At 36.1% G+C, this 22,642-nt stretch overlaps 1 protein-coding gene across 3 annotated transcripts in view; it reads right to left on the bottom strand.

Moving 5' to 3' along the window:
- Window positions 1–22,642, bottom strand: part of LOC122634633 (ETS-like protein pointed) — an 82,602-nt gene that overhangs the window by 32,997 nt on the left and 26,963 nt on the right. For 2 of the 3 annotated variants that reach the window (XM_043823758.1, XM_043823759.1), the window contains exon 4: window positions 19,980–20,063. The exons of the other annotated variant lie outside the window; for it this stretch is intronic. In XM_043823758.1, the coding sequence (XP_043679693.1) occupies window positions 19,980–20,063 (84 nt within the window). The remainder of the gene's footprint in view (window positions 1–19,979; window positions 20,064–22,642) is intronic. 3 annotated transcript variants of the gene reach the window in all.

Raw genomic sequence — 22,642 nt, 5'->3', positions numbered from 1 at the left:
TTTGCTCATTAAATATTTACATATAAGTATATATATTGTTTCTCTCTTTTTCTGCTTATTACGTATGTGTCATATATCGTTATAAAATTATATGATAATGTATGAACGTAATTTTTAACACAAGTTTCATTAATAATTATATATGTATATATACATACATACATATGTATATATATATCTATATATGTATTATTGTGATTGAAAAAATCAAATATCTCCGGAAGACGACTGGAAGAGGGAAATTAATAAGACGAAGGGCATCATTGAGTAAGGGGAGAGAGAGAGAGAGAGAGAGAGAGAGAGAGAGAGAGAGAGAGAGAGAGAGAGAGAGAGAGAAGTTAGAACGGCTGAGAAACAGAGAGAAAGAAAGAGAAAGAAAGAAGAAGTGGTGGGGGAGACACACTTGACTCGCAACCCCCCACCATTCAGTTACTCGGTCTTCGCCAGTTTTATGAATGAATTCTCCCGTGGAGAAGCCCGAGGCGCGCGACGTATTGCGGCGGCTCGAGACCGAACGTAGCCGAGTACGGCCGATGTTAGCCGAGCGAGCCAGGGCCGTTTCCTTTCTTCAATCGCGGCGGCTCGCTTACTCGGATTCATTCATGCTCGCGTTTAGTCAGCGGCCGGTAGTAAGTACTTCGTTCACACACGAGACACATTGACGGTTCTTTTTTGAACCGCTCTTCCCATCATTCTTTGTATATGTATGTATGTACGTATGTATGTATCATGTATAGAGACATTTGTACATATATTTCTAGGTATATATCGTTCTATGTATTTCATTTGAAATTCTTATTAACAAATTATACATTCCCATAATTATCTCTTTTTCAGAAACGATATTAAACAGTATTATTCTCTCGAAGCATATTGCGTTGCTTATTGAAACGTCCTTGCAGAGACACATGTGCAAAAGCGTACGAGAAACTTCGTAAATAATTTAACCTCGGTTAGAAGAGAAACGTTTCGTATGATTCGTTACCGAACGAGCTCTGTCGTTTCGCGCGCGCAAGGAGAAAAAGGAGAAGAAAAAAAAAAAAGAAAAATAACTGCGCCTCGTCTCGTGTTAGCGTGTAATTATCCTTGAGATTCCGTCGGTTGTCTTTTAATATTTTTCTTCGGTTTTCTCTCTCTCTCTCTCTCTCTCTCTCTCTCTCTCTCTCTCTCTCTCTCTCTCTGTCTCTCCTTATTATATCCGGAGAGAGAAAGAGAGAGAGAAAGAGAGAAAGAGAAAGATAGTACCGGTTACGAACGGACGCAGGTTATTAAATGGTGCGCGCGATAAAGGAAAGAGAGCTGACGCGGAAGCGAATGGTTACGACTAAGATAGATTTTACGATGAATAAGATAGAGGAGATAGTAAGATCGATAAAGAATATTATGAACGGACGATATAAGACTACTGTCGTTGAGAAAAGCGGACGACGATGCGTATGATTACAATCCATAAGTACCCATCATTTTATTTTTTACGTGTTAGTAATTATGGAAATAGTACGAGTGAAAAATATTGAACCATTAAAAAGTATATATGACTCGGGTCACTTTCATAATCACCAGTTCGCATAGACTTTGATCGTGAGAAATAATTATTCGTTTTATTTGCAAATATATTTTTAAAAAATCATATATATATATATATATACACATACATACATATGTATATACGCATACATGTATTTGGTAATTTATTATAGATTTATAAATAATATCTTGCGAAACAATAATTTTTTCGAGTGTTCGCGAAAACGACCAAGTTTATTACCTGAAGGTTTTCAACTTCGAAGTTATTAACGAGACGCGTGGAGAGGTGAAAATTCTTGCGGCACGCGTTTCCGGTAGCTGGCTCATTCATAAATCCGCCGTCTCCGCCAACACCAACACCAACACCAACACCAACACCAACACCAACACCAACACCGTCACCGTCACCACCGTCACCACCGTCACCATCGCAACCGCCACCGCCACCGCCACCGTCACTGACACGATATTGCCAAACGCGATTTAACTTTTACCGCTGCATAAAAAAAAGGAGAAGAATTCTGATCTACTCCAATAACCGGTTATATCATGAGTATTCGTATCAATGATCGAGAATGCTCTTTCGACTTATTTCACAGATCCGTTTCCGTTCTTTTTTTTGTCCTTTTTTTTTGAATTAAATAAAAAAAGAACCATAGAGAAAGAGGGGGGAGAGGGAGGGGGAGGGAGGGAGGGAGGGAGGGAGAGTGCAAAAGATGCGAGGAAAGATAAAAAAAGGAAAGAAAAGAAAAGAAACAAACAAACAAAAAAAAAGAGGAAGAGGAAGAAGAAAAAGAAGAAGAAACTGAAGTACTCGGGAAGAGTAAAAGTACATAGTATAGGAACAAGATCGATAAAAGAGATTTCCACGGTAGTGCATGTACTAGTTACCCGACTAATCTACGAACATGAGAAATCATAAAGAAAAAAAAAGGGAAAAGAGATAAAAATTCTGAAAGGATAGGCAACGTAACACGTAAGGTAGATCGTAGATCGTGCCGGAGGCTAGACTACTTTTTAGGCGAAATTTTTCGAGATTCACCGTAAGCAGGAAAACGAATGGGGGATGTGTCTTGTATGCGTATATCAAAGAGAAAGAGAGAAAGAAAGAGAGAGAAAGAGAGGGAGATGGAGAGCGTGAGAAGAACGTACTCCTTGCGTTTGCTCTTGCTGCCAGAAGGCGAAGCTACCTCCTCCTCCTCCTCCTCCTCCTCCTCCTCCTCCTTTTCTTCCTCCTCCTTCTACTTCTACTTCTCCTTCTTCTTCGTCTTTTCTTCCTCGGCACTCCTCGTGCGTAAAAGAGACGACCGCTCGCGGAACCACGTCATTTCCTTCGGAGGAGGAGGGATCGAGAGCTCACCTGCCCCGCTACGGTCACTCGACTTCCGGCAACCCCGGCTTGCTCGGGTTCTCTCATTCGTTCTCTCGCTCGTTCTCGCCTATGGCCCACGGCCATGTAACCGTGACTTCTCTCTCGCTAATGCTTCCGCTCCCCTTTCCGTCACACCGTAGATACACATTTTTTCTCTCTCTCTCTCTCTCTCTCTCTTTCTCTCTTTCTCTCTCTCTTTCTCCCCTTTTCTTCTTATACAAACACTCTATAATAATGATAATAATAATAATGGACAACGTCTATAGCGTAAACTTTCAGTCTTGTAAAATATATCCTTCTCTCTCTCTCTCTCTCTCTCTCTATATATATATATATATATATATATATATACATATATATATATATATATGCTTACTAATTAATACAATTATTTCATTTCATCATTGGTTCTTATAATAATAGTTAATAATATTCGATGTTTCGAAATAGATGATTTCTTTCTTAATTAAATGTCATTTGGAAAATGAATATGAAAAGATATATATATATATATATATATATATATATATATATATATACTTGTTATATACGAACGAGTCGAGTAAAAAAATGTTTAAATAACGTCGTAACGATTAATTCAGTATAATTTGACTCGGCGCAATCAAGATTTTTCCTGAACGTTGTCGTTACGAAGTAACGACAAAGGCCTAGTCGATTATGCTGTCGGACGCGTAGATCCGAATGATCGTTCGATCGAAAAAGCAGGAGGACTCCCCATTTGTGACTCTCTTCTCTCTCTCTCTCTCTCTCTCTCTCCTCCTCCGTCTCCTCCCTTCTCACTCTCTCCCTCTTTTCCTCTCTACCTCTCTTTCCCTCTTTCCTAGAGCTAACGAGCCGTCGCTCTCACGAAGTGCACATCACGAATCTTGCGTAACGCCGAGCTAACTCTCCTCGTGTTTTACCCTCGTCCTTCCTCCTCCACCTCCTCTCTTCCTCCCTCCTTCTCTATCTCGTGTCAACCTCTTCCCTCCACCATCTATCTCTTAGTAGTAGCTTTCTCGGCCAAACTTTACGTTTTTATTATTATACGAGCTCGCAACCCGATCGATGCTTTACTCTCGCAATACACGATTATTGCGGCACATCGGATCGTTGCCGCGTGAAAGTCCACCGGTACTCAGAGGGAAAGAGGGACACGACGAAGGAGGGAAAGAGTTGACAATTTCCGGTGTCTCTCTTTCTCTTTCTCTCTCTGAACCGAACCGAACCGAACCGAACGTGTGAGACGGATCTGACTTCTATTTTTATCTTTTAATGTAACTATTCGGTAAGGGACATTCGGAGCTATCTCCTTCCCCTTCTTTCTCTCTTTCTCTTTCTCTGTTTTATTCTACACCGGCAGATCAAACGTATTTTTCATTTTAGTATTCATAGAACAGAACATTGTCGATGTAAATAAGTATCTCTTGGATATTATGCATATATGATATTAGTATAACTGTTTTATACGTGTGTGTGTGTGTGTGTGTGTGTGTGTATTGTGGGTTTATATATATTAGGAATAGTCTTTCTTCATTCTGTACAGTTCGTTTATCTCTCGTGTACAACGTAAGAAGAATCATAATCGTCGTTCGATCGAATCTTGATAGATTGTTTGGAAAGCAAAAAAGAAAGAAAGAAAGAAAGAAAGAAAGAAAGAAAGAAAAAACATTTACTTACGTAAATGCCACGAGCAATTAACTCGGTCTACCAATTCATTAATTACGATCATTTATCGCGATTAACAACAAATTAACATGATCGATCGACATTTTCGATTAACTCGTCTTGTCGAACAGGATATTATTTCTTTTTTACTATTATATATTCGATCTTATCTATCTATCTCTTTCTCTCTTGTTACAATCAGGGAATGTAATCGTCAGTTTGGACTAACACTTACGTAAGAGGAAGTTATCTTTATATGGAAACTCATACATATTTTCTTTTTATTTTTCTTTCTTTTTCTTTATACACACACAGACACACACACATATATATATATATATATCTACTATATATAAACGAACATATATTCATAAACGTCGTAAGAAAAAAAAAAAAAACCCATGAAAATAAATTAACTAAATTGTAAGACGTTTTTCATCGACTCTAATAAAAACAAGCCTCCCTTTATAATACCGAATAAAAACAGATAGAAGAAAGAGAGAATAAAAAGAAAAACGTGATGTCCTGAATGTTGTGTGATGGTAGAGACAAATAAAACATATATGGGAAAAGAAAACGAAAAGAAGAAAAGATAAACGAGAGACAAAACAAAACAAAACAAAAAACAAGTTAAATAGGTGAAATGATGACCGTTATGTTACGAGTAACAACACGAGGAATATAACAAACGATCCTTTTGCGAAGCGCGTTGTCTTCGAGGTACCTAATGCCTAACACAAAAATATGAGAAACACGTATAAGCGCGACAGAGCGCCGGAAACGAGCTCTTGTCTAACATTAATGTACTCGAGTACGAAGTTAGTGAATGAACGGGACGAGCCGTCTAAGCGCGTGAGGTATGAGAGAGAAAGAGAGAGGAGAGGAGAGGAGAGGAGAGGAAAGGAGAGACTATCCTCTTCGTCTCCAACGTCGTCTACACTTTACAGTTCTACACTCTCGACGAATTGCATACGAATGCATACTGAGACGAATGAGAGACAGAGAGAGAGAGAGAGAGAACTTTTCGTTCGTGTTAATAGTGACTCTGTTTCTAAGAATTTTACATCGAAATTGATCGAGGATACCCTACGATTTCTTTTTTACTACCATCCTCTTTTCTCTCCCGAACGAATTAAGATTTCTTTCTTTTTTACTTTTCGTTTATTTTTCATTTTACATATATTTCTTTTCTTTCTTTCTTTCTTTCTTTCTTTCTTTCTTTCTTTTTCTTTTAAGGTCATTCGCGATTTGGAAATAATCGCGAGTTTTAAGCTGAGAGCTTGTTAATAATCGCGTCATAAAACGATATTATTTGTAAGAACAATGCGTCTTAGCAAGCATATTTTCAAATAAGTAAGCAAACGACAATAAAAATATCAACGAGGCTATTCGCGTCTATTAGTTATCGTTAAAAGTGTTGAGGACATGTTACGCGCTTAAAAATCCACGAGCAGTTAAGGTTTAAAGCGAGAAGAGGCAGCAGTCTCGACGATGACTTTATCGCCTCTACGCTTTATGCATATCGCTTTTGCGGTTTATTCGTATTATCACCTCTCGGTTTGCCGTTTTTCTTTTCTTTCCTTCTTTTTTTTTTTCTTCTTCTTCTTCTTCTTCCTCTTTTCCCTCCTCTCACATTAGAGTTAACGTACTTTCCGGTTTCTTTATTTTCCTGTTGTTTTATCATTTTCTTTCCTCCTTTTTCTTTCTCGCATTTTTCTTTTTCTTTTTCTTTTTCTTTTTCTTTTTCTTTTTCTTTTTCCTTGAAAAAAGAATCTGAATATTAAAAGAGGAAAGGAAAGGAAAGGAAAGGAAAGGAAAATGGAAAAGATATTATTAAACTACATATCTATACGTAATTTTGTACGCAATTATAATCGTATTATATCTCGTAATAATAATAACAATAATAATAACAATAATAATTATAATAAATACTATATATAATATCCATTGAAATTTCGTTTGACTCATTCCGTATACATAGGGATATGGATACATGTATGTATACTTAGAAAGTTCGCAAACTGTGGCGTCCAAGGACGTTCTTTGTCTTTGTTCTCCGTCGGTCGTTGGGTAACGACGCGTTTCCAGTGATCCACACACTATGGGCTCGAAACTTTTCTAGAGGACAAGAGCCCACGAACGATCGTTCTTCCGCCGAACGCAGAACGCCGAACGCACGTGTGTTTTGCGAATCGTTCGCCGCGAATATAGACACACACACACAGAGAGAGAGAGAGAGAGAGAGAGAGACAAAGAGAGAGATAGCAAAGGATAGAAAGAGACGAACGGAGGGAGTACGAAGGGGCTCCTCTCTTCGAAGGGAAGAACGAATGTGGATGCGGAACAAGGAGGTGGAGCACTAGGTGGAGGACAGGAGAGAAGAACAAGAGGAGGAGAAAGAGGAGTAGTAGTAGTAGTAGGAGGAGGTGGAGGAGGAGGAGGAGACTGGGAGGGAGCTAGCAGAGTTATGCCTGGGTGAGCACACGTCCGGTCATTATCGGAGCTTATCTACATGAGCACACCTCAAACGTACCCAACCAAGCCGTAGCGTATGTAACGTTGGAGACTCGCCGAGAGTATTACAAGCGTGTGTTGTAAAAGTACGTTCCACGTTCTTTTTTGCCAACAAACGAACAAACCTATGCGACCTGACTTGGTTCTTTCCCTACTTAACTCACCCCTCTTCCTCCTCCTCGACATCCCTTATACATCTTCGAGCAAATTCGTTCTTTCGAAGATTGGTTGAAATAATTTCTTCGTCGAGTATTAACAAGGACGATTCGTTAAGAAAAATAAAATGAAAAGGAAAAGAAAAGGTAGAATAATAAAAGGAATGGAAGATTTTCGACGACGATACGAAGATCGATAAAATTCGTTGTCAAAGAAAAAGAGAGAGGTAGAAAAAAGAATCTCGTGTCTAATTCTTCGTCGCGTTCGATTAGAAAAACGTTTCGTCATCGTTGGTTACGTTAAGTCTTGTCGTGTAACGCGCGAGCAAGTGGAACACGACGCTCCGACGATCATTTTTGAAGCACAGAGGTCAGCCACGATGTACGAAGAGGGCAGCAGCGCGAAGGGGAAGCACGCTTCGATGCTCCCGCCGGTGCCGCGAGTCGAGTTGAGTCGAGTCGAGTTGAGTCGAATCGAGTCGAGTAGGGTCGAGTCGAGTCGAGTCGAGTCGAGTCGAGTCGAGTAGAATCATACAGAAACGATACGAGGAGGAGGAAGAGGACAAACGAATGAGGGATCATCATCGGGCGGGAAAAGGTTGATAGGAACGCCAAACGATTTCTTATGCATTCTCTCGAAAGGGTTCGAAATTTGTAATCATTTGAAAGCTCTGTCGTATCCCTCTGTATTAAAATAATACCTATGATATCGTTAATATTATCGTATAATAAAATAAACGATTTCATCGGAGAATAATTATTAACGAATGGTCGTTCAAAAATTTTACGATTAACGAGAGATTCTTAAAATAGTTATAACAATTAAGTTTAAAAAGAAAAGATATTTAAGTCTCATTAGCAAACCGAATCAATTGTGCGAGACGCTCGTAAACACGTTATTATAATTAAGGAATTATTTTTATTTCTCACTGTATAAAAGATAACTACCTGCCTACGTATACGCACATACATACACGTATACGTCATGCAGACACTCACGTATTATATTTATATACGTATATAATATTTTTTTCCCCTTCGTAGTTTGCATACCATCCTATTCTTAGAGCTTTGGTCGCGGTAACCCTTTCGATTCGCAGGAGAATACCCACGAACATACTGCTACTTGTTGTTATCTACTTGGCATTGTCTTTCCTCCCTTCCCTTGAAACTTTTCGCTGCGTGAGGAGACGCCATTCTGCTCGACCACCTCGTGAGAGAAACTCCTTCTCGCAGCTTAATTAACGATCATCGGCAAGTTCGTTCCTTCGATTCACAGTCGTTTACATTCGCTCGCCCGTATAGTACTTACTCCTTCCCTTTCTCCCATCCCCTCCTTTCCTCCCCCTTTTTTCCCTTTTTTTTTGTTTCTTCTTCTCATACACATACGTGTATACTTTTTTATCCGTACTTCATCCACCTAAGTACTTTCCTTCACGTTTCTTTTTTTTTTTTTTTCTTTTCTTCTCATTTTTCTTTCCTCATTTTTGTGTTAGGCTTACCTCGAAAAAGCATTAGAAAAAAGACAGGACTATCTTCGTGATATTTTCTCGTAATCGGAGCAAGAATACGAATTAATCGAGTTAATGATACATCGTCGATGAAATCTTCTACAATCGTCGATGAAATAAAAAGTAAAAAAAGAAAAAAGGTAATAAAAAAAAAAAGTTATCTAGACAATTGTAATCGCGTTAGCTTGAAAGCTTTCGAAGTTAGTCGCTCACAAAAAAAAAAAAAAAGAAAAGATAGATAAATGAAATAAAATAAATAAATTAAAAAGCGAGAATGATAATGCATAAACACACAGAAAAAAACACTTTGATTTCACTTTCGGTAATTACATATATACATACATATGTACGTAACGTACATATATACACAGACATACAGATAAAGACACAGACAGAGATACGTATAGACACAAAATTAGCGTTAACAAGTTTATGCCAGGTTCCGTCGTTCGATTCCCACCTTTGCTCGAGGTGACGGCTCGTGAAAGCGTATAGTTCGAGTTAAGAACGGGCCCCTGTTCTAACTTTTTCTTAAGTTTATTAGACGTTAGAGACACACGATATAATAGATTCGTAAGAGTGTTACGTGTTACGGATATGGAGCGGAAAGCGTTGTCGTTTCTTATCTCCCTATTCCAAAGTAAATTACGAGCAAGTAAGTACGAAGCTTCTGTTCGCGCGTTCGTTCAAATATGAAATAGATATCTCTCTGTGCGTATATGTGTAAAGTATATACGTATATGTTGTATTTCGTTGATATTACGCTATATTACGATGTTGATAATTGCCGGCGATATTAATCATCGATTTCATTCATTTTTAGATCGAATCTATTTCATTCTTTCAAGTTTTTATCGATCTTCCTTTCCTCTCGCCGGAAACTCCGATTACCATATTTTTTATTTTCCACGACTGATCTCAATGAAACCGATCGAAAAATCCTAGTCATCAATTGAGCCGTACATTTTCCCTTGCGTAGATATCAATTCGCTCGCTTTCGTGATAAACAAGGTAACCGGTACGACGATGTTATATTTAAAAGATAAAAAAAACGTTACAAATTCGTTGGTACTTTAACAGGTGATTAAAAGAAAAATAAGAATGAGATAGTATCGTAGGTAATACTTAATTACTTTATCTACGAATCATTTAGATAAAACAATTGTTTGAATTTTTTTCTCTGACGACAAAAACAAAACGAAACAAAACAAAAAAATAAAAGAACGAAAAAGAATGAAAAAGAAAGAATTGAAAGTAAATGCTAGAAATAAAATCGAAGTAGCAATAATTCTTTGTAACGAGTATCGAATTGAAATTCATAAAAGTATTGAAAGAAGGAATTAAAAAAAGAAAAAAAAAAGAAAGAAAGAAAGAAAGAAAGATACATTCGGTTACTAGTTACGGGATAATGGATAGTAAAATTATCGAGGAATATTCAATAGAGAGATTTTAAATCCCTTTGGGCGATATTCGCGTGATTTCATTGAGCACGCTACTTCCTTTATCTCTTTCTCTTTCTCTCGATTCATATTCCATCTATAAGTTTCTTCTCTCTCTCTCTCTCTCTCTCCCTCTCTCTCTCTCTCTATCTATCTATCTATCTTTCTCTCTCTTCCTTTCTCTCTCTATACTTTTAATTTACAGCTTAACCTTGTTTCCGCTGGCCTGAAAAAGAAAGGAGATTGACGCGCAATTTATGCATACACGATGGAAACGCGTAGAGACATCGGTTGGGTCGTTTGATTCGTGCAATAGTAGAAATGATCGATGGCGCCGGAAACGAGAAGCTACATAGATCGTTTGTATATATATGAGAGAAACGATTAAGGTCGATATTTTCTGACGCGTTCATTGTAAATTTAGTGGATATTCCGCGAGAGTGTAATAAAGCGAAGATAATTCAACTGTGTCGAGAAGTTTTCAAAGCTTTTCGACGACAGTAAGACAAATCGTTGATGATCAATCATTGGATTTGCAAAAAATTTTCCAAAAAAAGATAGAAAAAAAGAGGAAGAAAAAATTTTAAGAAAAATGGGGAACGGAATCAATCAATTACGCGAAAAAAATTAATTAACTTAATGATAATGACGATAATAAGGATAATAAATAATAGGAGATAAGACGACGAAAAAATATCGAAGTTAAGCGAAGAGAGAATTGATTCAAAGTTCCTTTTGAGAAGATTGTTGACAACGTAACACGATGAGAAATTCGTCTAGTAGGGTGTAGAAGGTCGATTAATTAAATCCTAGTAAATAAGGCTTTGCCGAGGACCTTGCCACGAGGGATCGAAGAGAATGTCTATGATAGTGATAGTGGGACAATCCATCGGAGGTGCTAATCGTTGCCCGGAGCTATCATTAGTCGTTCCTTTCACCCTCTTAAACGTTTCATCTTTGTTGATTGCCATTATATAGAGATCAGAACTTGAAATCAAATACTTAACCCTTAACAAATTTGCAGTGCTATACATTCTATGTATTTGATCCTTTCTGTTATTTTTTTATTATTAAAAATTTTAGTATTGTAGGATATATGGAGCATTTAAGATATTATATAAGTATATATATATATATATATATATATATATATATATCCCATTATTAAATCTCTCTACATAGATATATATTTTAAAGAGAATATATTTAAAAAAATATATATATATATATATAGTATTATTATTATGTTTTATAAAGAAATAATTTGAATTGTGGGTTAAGAACGACGATAAAAAAAGAAAAAGAAAAAGATTTATATTTTTTACGACGAAGGCATCAAACGAATCAAACGAAAAGTCGGAAGATCAAACGAAAGGACAAGCAAAGGACTGTCTCGAAGTTCGCACGTCGGTTGTAAGGTTTTAGAACGAAGGTATGTATATATATATATATATATATATATGTATGTATGCATATACGTATATATACATACATATGTATGTATGTAGGTAGGTAGGTAGGTAGGTAGGTAAATTACGTATAGATGTGTATCACGGACAATGAACGCTCGTGAGAGCCTGCATGCTTTCGCTCCCACACCGGTTTTGTTTGCCCGTCCGACGGGGCCAGCCCTCTGTCGCTATTAAAACTGCTACAAGGGTTCTCATCGAGATTTTTGTCAGAGAAAAAAGAAAGAAAGAAAAAAAAAAAAAAAGAAAGAACAAAAAAATTCGTATAAAATAATGTCTCGTCCAAATCCATCTCTCGGAAGAATAAAATTCGATCTCTATCCTTAAAAAAAAAAAAAAAAAAAAAAAAAAGAAAAAAAAGATTGTTCATCGATAATATCGCATGTGTCTTAGACTCTAAATTTTTCATCGTATCGTGTCATCAATAAGATTAGTCGATGATAACAATAATCGTTATTAATTTCTAATATCTAAGAGATCGTATCTTCGATATATCATGCTTGACTCTTTCGACAAACAGGTGTAACATGTGAGAAATTAGAAACATCGAAGTTTCTGATCCTTTTTGATCCTATATATATATATATATATATGCATACGTAGGTAGTGCCAACAGTTAGCTAGCGTGAGTTACAGGTGTTCACAGGGCCAGCCATGCTGACGGCACGTGAGAATGTGTCACAGGTGTTGTCCGGAAGTTCCTAGTCCCTTCTTCTCCCTTATTATATTGTTTCGCACGGTAAACGAATATTATCGAACTATAGTTTTAACGATATAGACAGACAGACAGACAGACAAACAGACAGATAGAGAGACAGAAAGAGAAAGAGAGAAAGAAAGAGAGAAAATGGAGGATGAAAATAATTTTAAAAGAAAATATCTTATCAAATTAATAGTTATCCGCACACATGGAAAACTCGTTTTAATGACTTTATCGGTTCAACGTCAGAATAATTTTTTTACATTGTCACTCTTATGAATGTTCGCCCCTATCCGATACGCATGTAAACATGCACGCACGCATTCTCCTCAACATATGCACGCGGTGACCATTGCCTTTTTACGGAGAACCTTTGTGAGAACTTTAGCCGTTACGCTAAAGCGTGGAACAAATTTGAATAGCCGAGTGAAAATTTCCAGTTTCAATATTCAATCGAATCAATCGGTCATTGTAAGAAATACAGTGTTACGATTCAATATATAATTTGAACGGTATTCACGTTTAACTTCGCATCTAGCTATAATTAATTTGTCAAATTGTGGATATACCTATATCTACGGTTCTTTTTTTTTTTTTTCTTTTTTCTTCTTTTTCCTTTTCTTTTTCTAATGTCTCTAAATACGTCACCATCGTTCTCTAAAATGATCAAATGATAGATCTATGCAAGATGTAATGTCTAGTATTAAGTAAGCAAGAATATGGACGACAATTCGATATGCAATAAGTTGTCCCGTCAATTATAAAGAATATTTGCTCTGTAACAATTTTAGCGTAAGTAGATAGATACCTGTAAGGAGAAAAAAGAAAGAAAGAAAGAAAGAAAGAACAAACAAAAAAAGAACAAGGGGAAAAAACAAAAAAAAAAAAAATAAAAGGAAAAGTTTATAAATGATATACCGAACTGAAACGTAAGCGTTAAGCCATGTCCATTAATTACACGAGAGAACGTTTCACAGGCGAACGTTAAAAGAACGTTATACGAAAGTGGAAATTGAACTAACCGTGAAAGACGTGCGGGACGTTAAAAAGATATACACACATCCATACATACATAGATAGATACATACATAAATACATACATACATACATACATACATACGTACATACATATATGCATACATACACAAATACGTACATATATATATCTATACGCGCATGTATATGTATATATATTCTTTTATTCTATATATACATATATATGTATATATCTATGCGTGTGTATATATATAGGATAAAAGAATTACAAACGTTTCGTGCAGTCCGTCCCTCGGTCACTTTAATGGCGGCAGAATTTTGTGTCGGTGGGTGCGCACGAGTGGCATGGCACGAAGGCTCTCCACTGACGTCATTGTGTCACGCCTCGCCGAGCACCTGTTCCGCCATTAACATTATCCTGAGCGTGTTATCTCTGAGGAACAGTATACGAAATCTACTATGGAACGACTCGTATAGTTAACTCTGAGAGAAGAACGTATACACACATACATATACATTTTCGGGGAGAGGATCGGGGCGGGAGAAACACGAGAAAGCAATATTGCCTTTTGTTAACTTCAACATGGCGAGTGTACGACGACATTTTGGTGAACCTAACGAGCGTTTCTGCTATTCACGTCTTTTCTTTTTTTTTTTTTTTCCTTTTTTTTTCCTTTCTTTTTTTTTCTCTCTCTCTAAATTCAGACAAATATTCCTCATTCGAAGAAGAAACAATACGATTTACGTCGTATTAGATAGTATTAAGATAGAAACGATCGTAAAAATAATGTCTCTCGTTGCTACGATTTCTTTGAAATTTTTTATTTAGAAAACATGCAAGATTCTCTTTTCTTTTCTTTTTTTTTTGTTTTTTTTTTTTTTTTTTTTTTGTATAAAAGGAGCTTTGAAAGGATCAATCGTCGTATAGATTTCCAATACGCGGTGTTCGTTTATCTACGTTTATATTATACAATTAAATGGTATGACTCACGTATTCCAGTGTCTACATACAAAAACGTACATGGACGAATAAGTACAACTATTTCTTCAAACGTATGTAATACCTACAGAACAAATACGTGTATATGTATGTGTCTGCGTATGCATGTAATAGCATATACATCTATGATACATGTAATATAAGAACCGTGACTGTTTGCATAATATGCACGCCAATTGAGCAGTGTTCATGCTCGTCGAAACGCGTCGTCATAGTGAAAGGAGGAGGGTTGGTGGTGGTGTACTCATCGTGTACGAAAGTAGCTCCTCGATCGGGGAAAGTAAAACTTTAAACGGTATAGCAACGATCGAATATATATATATATATGTACATATGTTTCAATTTTTATGAATCCTTTATTCAATTATTTACATATGTACTTATACATATACCAATAGTTTTAACATACATGTATACGTAATATAATTACATTCAGCAAAGCAATTTTGAAACGCAAAAAGTTTCTAATCATTCCTCGTCATTGTTATCATCATCATCATCATCATCATCATCATCATCATCATCATCAACATCCTTATTATTATCATCTAATAGAAGTATCGTTGGTTAGGAATAAAAAGATTATAATGAATGTAGTGTGGACCATTCGAATTCGTCATCGTTCGTCGAGCAGAGAACAAATCAAAGAGAAAGAGTGAGAGCGAGAAAGAGAAAGAAAAAGAGAAAGAAAAAGAGAACGAGAGAGGAAGATAGGTGTGGAGCATAGGCGTGGTATAAACGAGTCAAAGTACCAAGAGAGATAGAAAGAGAAAGAGAGAAGAGTCAAAGGGCTCGTTCCTGTCGAACGAGCATCGTCCATTTGTAAAACACTTTGGTAAGAAGCAAGCGAAACGAAGGTGAGCGCAGAAAGAGAGAGAGAGAGAGAGAGAGAGAGAGAGAGAGAGAGAGAGAGAGAGAGAGAGAGAGAGAGACAGAGAGAGAAAGAGAGCGAGAGAGAAAGAAAGAAAGAAAGAAAGAAAGAAAAAGAGAAAGAGAGAGGGAGAGGGAGAGGAGGTGGAGGAGGAGCAGAATCATCGAGGATTGGACAAACGAAACTCCTCCCGCGTTATCTGCGTCCAACCTGCACCCACGCATCAATTCAGCGGCACGGCGGTGCCGCGAGGCCGGACAAAGAAAAAGATGGAGAGAGAGAGATGGTGGATGGAGGTTAGAGGGGAGGAGAAACAACACCACCAAGAGAACTGGATGACCTCATCGTCTGGACGATCCGCGTCCGATTTATTTACTCTTGTTCAAAGAGAGAGTGAGCAAGAGAGAAATTCGTTCGAGATAATTCATTAATTAAATACCTACGACTGCCGTATAACATTTCATTGACTTAATTTATTAACTCGCTCTTCAAAACTACTTATTTTACTTTAAGATTCGCTCCTTTTTGTATCTCTTTTTTTTTTTCTTTCTCTCTCTCTCTCTCTCTCTCTCTCTCCTTCCTTCTCTTTTGTACAATTTTCTTTCGTTCTAAATAATTCGCAAGAAGATACATATAGTCAGTTAATTTTTTTTTTTTTTTTTTTTTTAATAATTTTTCAAAGAATGCAAGTAATGTCTACTTAGTAGTCTACTAGTGGATGTTACAAGTCATTATCGTATAACTTTCACATCATGTTATTTTTCCTCAGACGCGAAAAAGTAAAAAAAAAAGAAAAAAGAAAGAAAGAAAGAAACGATTAGGCCATAGGAAGGATTAAGTAACATCTACGTATTCGAGACTTAACAAAATTCGAAGTATCAGTTATATATTAACTTGTTTATTCAAATCGACACGATCGAGAGAGGAATCATTGAAGATATTTATTTTACAATCATTATAAATACCATAAGGTCATTTTTTCTTTCTCTCTCTCTCTCTTTCTCTCTCTTTTTTTTTTTCACGATCGCGAATCTCTTACCTAACCTTGAGACACGCAATAATAACGAAATAGCATAGAAAACACACACACACGAGAAAGAGAAAAAAGAACACAAGTAAGGATACATATACGTAAGCTTGTTGTGTTCATTGATATCTCTTCGATATATAATCGAACAGATAACAGAGAGAGAGAGAGAGAGAGAGAGAGAGAGAAAGTAGGAAGGAGAAGGAAAGAAAAACGAAGATAAAAGAAAAAAGAAAAGAGAAAAATATACATAAGAAAAATATATATATATATGTAAAAAAAAAAATAAATAAATAAAGAAAGAAAGAAAGAAAAATAAACGACGGAAGACGATTATGAAGGAGAAATGTAATAAGAGATTTCTCGAAAGGGTGGGGGGTAAAGCGTTCGACTCAGGCTCTACACCGAACACCGGCGTCCGTTTAATACCGTTATAAAAGCCTCAGGGGCAGGACGATCAGCCTGGCACAATCCGATTGTACCTCTTGTTTTTCCCCGCTCGCGTTGCTCAGCCAGTTCCTCAGAGCAACTTCGAACCTGTTTCACCAGTGCTTCTGCCCTCGCGTATACGAGCACCTCGCTTACCTAGGTCTAACTCTTCCGGCGAGGACACCTTTTTAACATTCTTAACTCATTGCCTAACAATCTCGAAAGATCAGAGATCGTAGGGTGATTAGAAAAAATGGTAAGCTTTATTACACGCGTTTATCATCTAATCATTTTTAAGTTGAACGTACAAAGTACAACATCGTATTTTATATTTCATTTAACTCTCCATATTCTCCTTCTCGGCTAATTCTGCTTTTGATCTCTTCGTTTTGGTTTTTTTCTTTTTGTTCTTTTTCGTTTTTCTTTTTTATTCTTCTTTATTTATTCTAATTTTTGTACATCTCACGTATTTACGTAGATAATATAATGAATATATGGATATCGTAAGAGCGATGTTTTTTATATCGATTCGCGTCTGATTTTAATGTGTTATACTTGGAAAGAGTTAAAAACATACTCACATATATACATCATATATAAATACATACATACATATATATATATATATATATATCAAAATACCATTATGTATATAAAAACTAAAATAGAATAGTAAGAAGAAATTACGTTGTATTTGAAAGATATTCTCCAATGTATATTATGGATATTATAATCAAACCATCAAAATTTATAAGAAATATCTTTCAAGGAGAAAAGAGGCAAGGATCATCTCGAAGAACTCGCACGTAAACATACACACACACACACGAGCGTAGAGACGCTCGCGAAAAAACACGTAGCTCGTTCCTCGAGCTGGCGCGTGGCTCGAGGAGGGTGTAGAAGGGATACACGCGGAGGGGTTGGTGGAGGGGGAAGCAAACGGTGAACGGCCTAGGCCCCGTAGTAGAATATGTATATGCCGATCTACTGCCGATATAATAAATTCCCATTCTAGCCGATTTCCGGCTTCTACATGGAAACTGAAGACTCGATGGAATTGTGTAGTAAATAGGGGAACCAGCAAGCAACAAATTACTGTGTTATACTCAAAAATTAAAAAATTGTCGATTCGATTAGATTCGATTAGATTCGATTAGATTACATTCAAAATTTGTTCGAAATCAATCTTCGTTCGTTGATATAATTTGTTTATCCATAATTTGTTTCATTCAAATTTTATCTAATAATTATCCTTAAGAAAAAATATCGACGATGTACGTGAAAACAAATAACTCGATAAAATCTTATGATACAGAGGTATGCATTTATCGAGCAACAAGTTGTCTTCGGTATTATCTTCGAAACTCAAGGAATGTTTTTCTTAGATTTCACAAAACTATATCGATTCGTCGTCGTACGATCTATCTCAGAAAAATTTGATAACAATTACTTTTAGAAAATATCGACGATCTATATAGAAAACAAAGTGAAACTCGATAAAGTTGTACAATAAATATAGATCCTAGAGATTATTAAACTTTTCTCAGCACTAAGTTCAGCACTCGAGGAATTTTCGACTCGATTCTTCGAAATTGTATCGACGGATCATCGTTCGATCTATTCCGCAAAATCTTTTTTAATAATTATATTAAAAAAGAAAAAAGAACAAAAAAAAAAAAAAAAGAAAAAAAGAATAAGAAAAAGAAAATATTCACAATCAAGTGTAATTTTTCTGGAATAAACGATAGGTATTGTTCGCGTGTTTAGAACGAAATCTGAGTAGTGCCTAATGAGTGGAGAAACCGCGAAGTGAACGTTGAGAAGCCGAGAAAAAGAGACAGAGAGAAAGAGAGAGAGAGAGAGGAAAATAGTGATCCAGCGGATGCTGGGCACCACTGAGAAGCACGCCAACTAAAGAGAGAAAGAGATAGGTAGATAGATAGATAAGAGAGGGAGAAAAAGAGAAGGAGAAAGAGAGAGAGAGAGAGAGACAAGTAGAGAAGGAAGAAGGAAGCAAAAGGATAGAAGGGAGGGCACGTTCGTCGACTTATAAATAAATCTCGATCGCGTGGCTCTCTCCCCACCATCGAAGTCCAGCATCCGTATCTTTTGCCCCGTCTCTTACCTCTTACGTCCGGAAGCGTGCCCATGTAGGAAAAGGTACTTCTTATGCTAGAAATATGCATTCACCTTCTTATATTACTATAGTTTTATTCGTTCGAACGAATCCTTTTTTTTTTTTTCTCCAATTCGAATTACATATTTAGATACTTAATAGATCCCATTTATCAGAATGATGAATATATTTATTTTGTATGTTATCGATATTAATTAGAAATTATTCAAATCGACATCCAAAAGAAGAAGTAAAAGAAGAAGAAGTAAAAGAAGAAGAAGAAGAAGAAGAAATCATTAATTTTCAATCATTTTAAAAAGAGTATCTTGCATCTTTTATAGTTTGATACAAAAGTGATATAATAAAATTTGCATTCTTACTCATCGTTGGAATGATTTGAAAGAAATTCTGTTCGCTTGGTTACAAGGTGTAGGAAGAGAATTCTAAGCGAACATCTCTCTCTCTCTCTCTCTCTCTTTCTGACACCACACACACGCACGCAGAGATACACACATTCACATAGAAATACACACAACACACTCGAATGACCTTACTTCTTTCTCTCTTTCTTAGCAAAACCTGTTCGGCTTCCTCCGGCGTTCGTTCCTACGTTCGCGATCCCTCCCGGCAGAATCAATTATTTCCTTTCTTTATTTTATTTGTTTAGCATCGTAGCGCTAATCAACGTACCAGAACGAGCACGACATCCGTTCGATCGGGAACGTGGCGCCTTGTCAGGATCCATGACACAATGACACAGACTCCTATAATGTCGTTATCACTTCTTTTTTTTTTATTTACTTTTTTCTTCTCACTCTCTCTCTCTCTCTCTCTCTCTCTCTCTCGAATAATCTCCTTAATAATCGACAGATGAAGAGAATTAAAAAAAAAAAAAAAAAAAAAATCATTCGTTCGAATCGTACCATATAGATACTACTAATTAGTTATCATAAGTAGATATTATTTACTACTACTACAACAGAGTAATCACACTATTCTCAAAAATTCAAACTCTACTTGTCGTTAGAATTAGATTAGACGAAGATTCATAGAAACACGCGCTCACACACGCATACACCTCTATACGCGCACGCATATACGCACATATATACATCACATAAAAGATATCAACAAACGAATCGAAGTACTCTAAAACATCATGAAATATTCTCGTTTACTTACGATTCGGACGAACGATTCGATCGAACAGTCGTTGATCCTTTGACGACACGCAAACTTCGACCAAGTTCCACACGAGGAAGACACCTTTCGGTAAAGACATTTGATGATTTTATCGTGCCAAGATATCAGCGATGAAAATAATTCATTAGCTGACGACATCGATGGATTATATATATAAAAAGAAAAAAAAAAAGAAAAATAAAGAAAATAAAAAAAAAATTCACTCAAACACGCGCGATATCTTGGACGTTGCAAGGGAGAGAAAAAAAAAGAAAAAAAAAAAAATACACACAGAAGATTAAAAAAAATAATAATAAAAAACGAAAATAATGAAACAAGGGCACACTCCGATTTTTACGAAAATAAGGAAGAAAAATAAAAGGAAGAGCAGAAAACGACAGACTAAATGAAAGAGAGAAAGAGAGAGAGAGAGGACAAACACCTCTCTGGTCGCGGATGCGGTCGCGAATCTCTAAGAAACTCTTCAAGTTGTTCGCATTTTTCTTTTAAGTAAAGAGGCCGGCCATCCCGTTTTCCTCGGCCAATCCAAGTCGAAGCCGTTATCGTTTCTCCGATGTTGTTCCTAACGAGTACGACGATACCGCAGGACGATTATCTACCGCGAAGGAAGGAAGTGGTCCTTTTTAACGCTGCGAACGATTTGTTTCCATGATTTCTCCGTTTCAACCCCGCGGTCGCATTCTCCGTTGAACATTCGCTTATGCGTGCGTCGATTGTTACCTATATAGACTTGGTTTATTGTAATCTAAACAAACTCAAGATCTTTTAAATAAATTAAATTTAAAATAAAAAACAAAAAACTAGGAAAAAAGAGGAAAAATATTTTAAAACGTATTTCGTTCTTTAGGCATAGATATTACGAAATGAATGAATTTTAGATTGTATGGAAAAAAAAAAAAAAAAAAAAAAGAAAGAAAAAGGAAAAAGATTTTGATTTATCGACGAAAGAATTAACTCGTCGTAATTTGGAATGAATAATTGATAGCAATAACTGGTGATAATTATCGTCGTCATAATCATAATTTATTATTATCTGTTATTATTATTATTATTCATATTATTATTGTCGTTGATGTTGCTGCTGTTGTTGTTGTTGTTGTTGTTGTTGTTATTATTATTATTATTATTATTATTATTATTATCATTAATGAGAAGAAACGTAAGGCAAATTCCGTAGAAATATCAATATGAACAAGAAACGCCGAGATAATATCGATCGATCGATCTCGCCAAGAGACAGACAGAACAGGTTCCCAACTCTTGAAATTGGAAAAATTGTGTAAAGCAGCTAATCACGTATTAGTCAGCGAGTAATGTAGAAATAATCGAATACGTTATTAATCGTGATTCACATGGGAAAACTCTACTATTTATATTTATTTAATTAAAAGAAAATACGACAGGATCGATACGTCGCGCACACATATATATATATATATATTTTTTGTATCTACGTATATGTATCGCATTTGAAAGAAAAATAAAGAAAAAGGACGGAAGAAGAAAATGAAAGAAAAGAAAACGAGACGGAAGAGAACGACGAAAAACGAAATATATAAAAAGAAAAAAAAAAATAGAGACAATAAAAATACTTTCGACGAAGCAGGGAAAATCGAAAAATAAAAAGAGAACACAAAAGAAACAACAACAAAAGAAAAAAAGAAAAAAAGAAAGAAGATAGAAAGAAAAGAAAAGATTTAGAATCGACCACAAAAGTCGTGGTGTTCTGGAGCAAGGAAGGAAATCATATTCCAAGAGGTCAAGTTGTATACTCGCAAAGTATGGACATATATATATATATATATATATACATACATACACATACACACATACATACAAATATATAAAATATATATACACTTAATATATACGTATATATGTATGTATATACGTGTGTAAGTATATACATAGACGTATATATGCATGATGAGAGAAAGAAAGAGAAAGAGAGAAAGAAAGAGAGAGAGAGAGAGAGGAAAAAAGAGTAAGTAAGTAAGTAAGAGAGAGAGAGAGAGAGAGAGAGAGAGAGAGAGGAGGCTGAGTAGCGGGGCTAGTTTTTCTCTCTATCGAGTGGAGGATGAATGAACCCTGCAATTTGTTGGGAGCGAGGACCGAGCAACTCTGCTATCCAGGGCCCCCATTATCTCTATAATCTCTCGCGAGACCAGAAGCTACGCTCGAATAGGAGCCTGTCCACCGGCAACAACTTAACCATAATATACCAGGATAGCGTGGAAGGCATGAGTCCAGGTATACACGGCTTATAAAGCGGCTTCACCGACTTTGCCGTTCGGAAGCGGACGTAGAACACTGTACTTGAATATGATGATGGAAAAAGGTGATAGTACCAACAACCACCACCCCTCTTACGCTTATCTCTTCTTTCTATTATCCACCGAAAACAAATTTTTCTTTTTGCTCGTTTTCTTTTTCTTTTCTTTTTTTCTTCTATTTTTTTCTTTCTTTCTTTTTTTTTTTTTTTTTTTTTTTTTTTTTTTTTTTTTTTTATTTATTCAAGTATCTTTAGAGTTAATTAATACGGAATAATGTGTTATATAAAATATTCGGGGGACGAAAGATACGAAAGGGGTGTAAAGGATGATTGAAGTTTTGTAACTTTGAATATTTCATATTTGACGATA

The sequence above is a fragment of the Vespula pensylvanica genome, chromosome 15, assembly GCF_014466175.1.
Source record: "Vespula pensylvanica isolate Volc-1 chromosome 15, ASM1446617v1, whole genome shotgun sequence".
In the NCBI taxonomy this organism is placed as follows: Eukaryota; Metazoa; Arthropoda; class Insecta; order Hymenoptera; family Vespidae; genus Vespula; species Vespula pensylvanica.
This window is presented reverse-complemented; position numbering and strand designations above follow the sequence as displayed.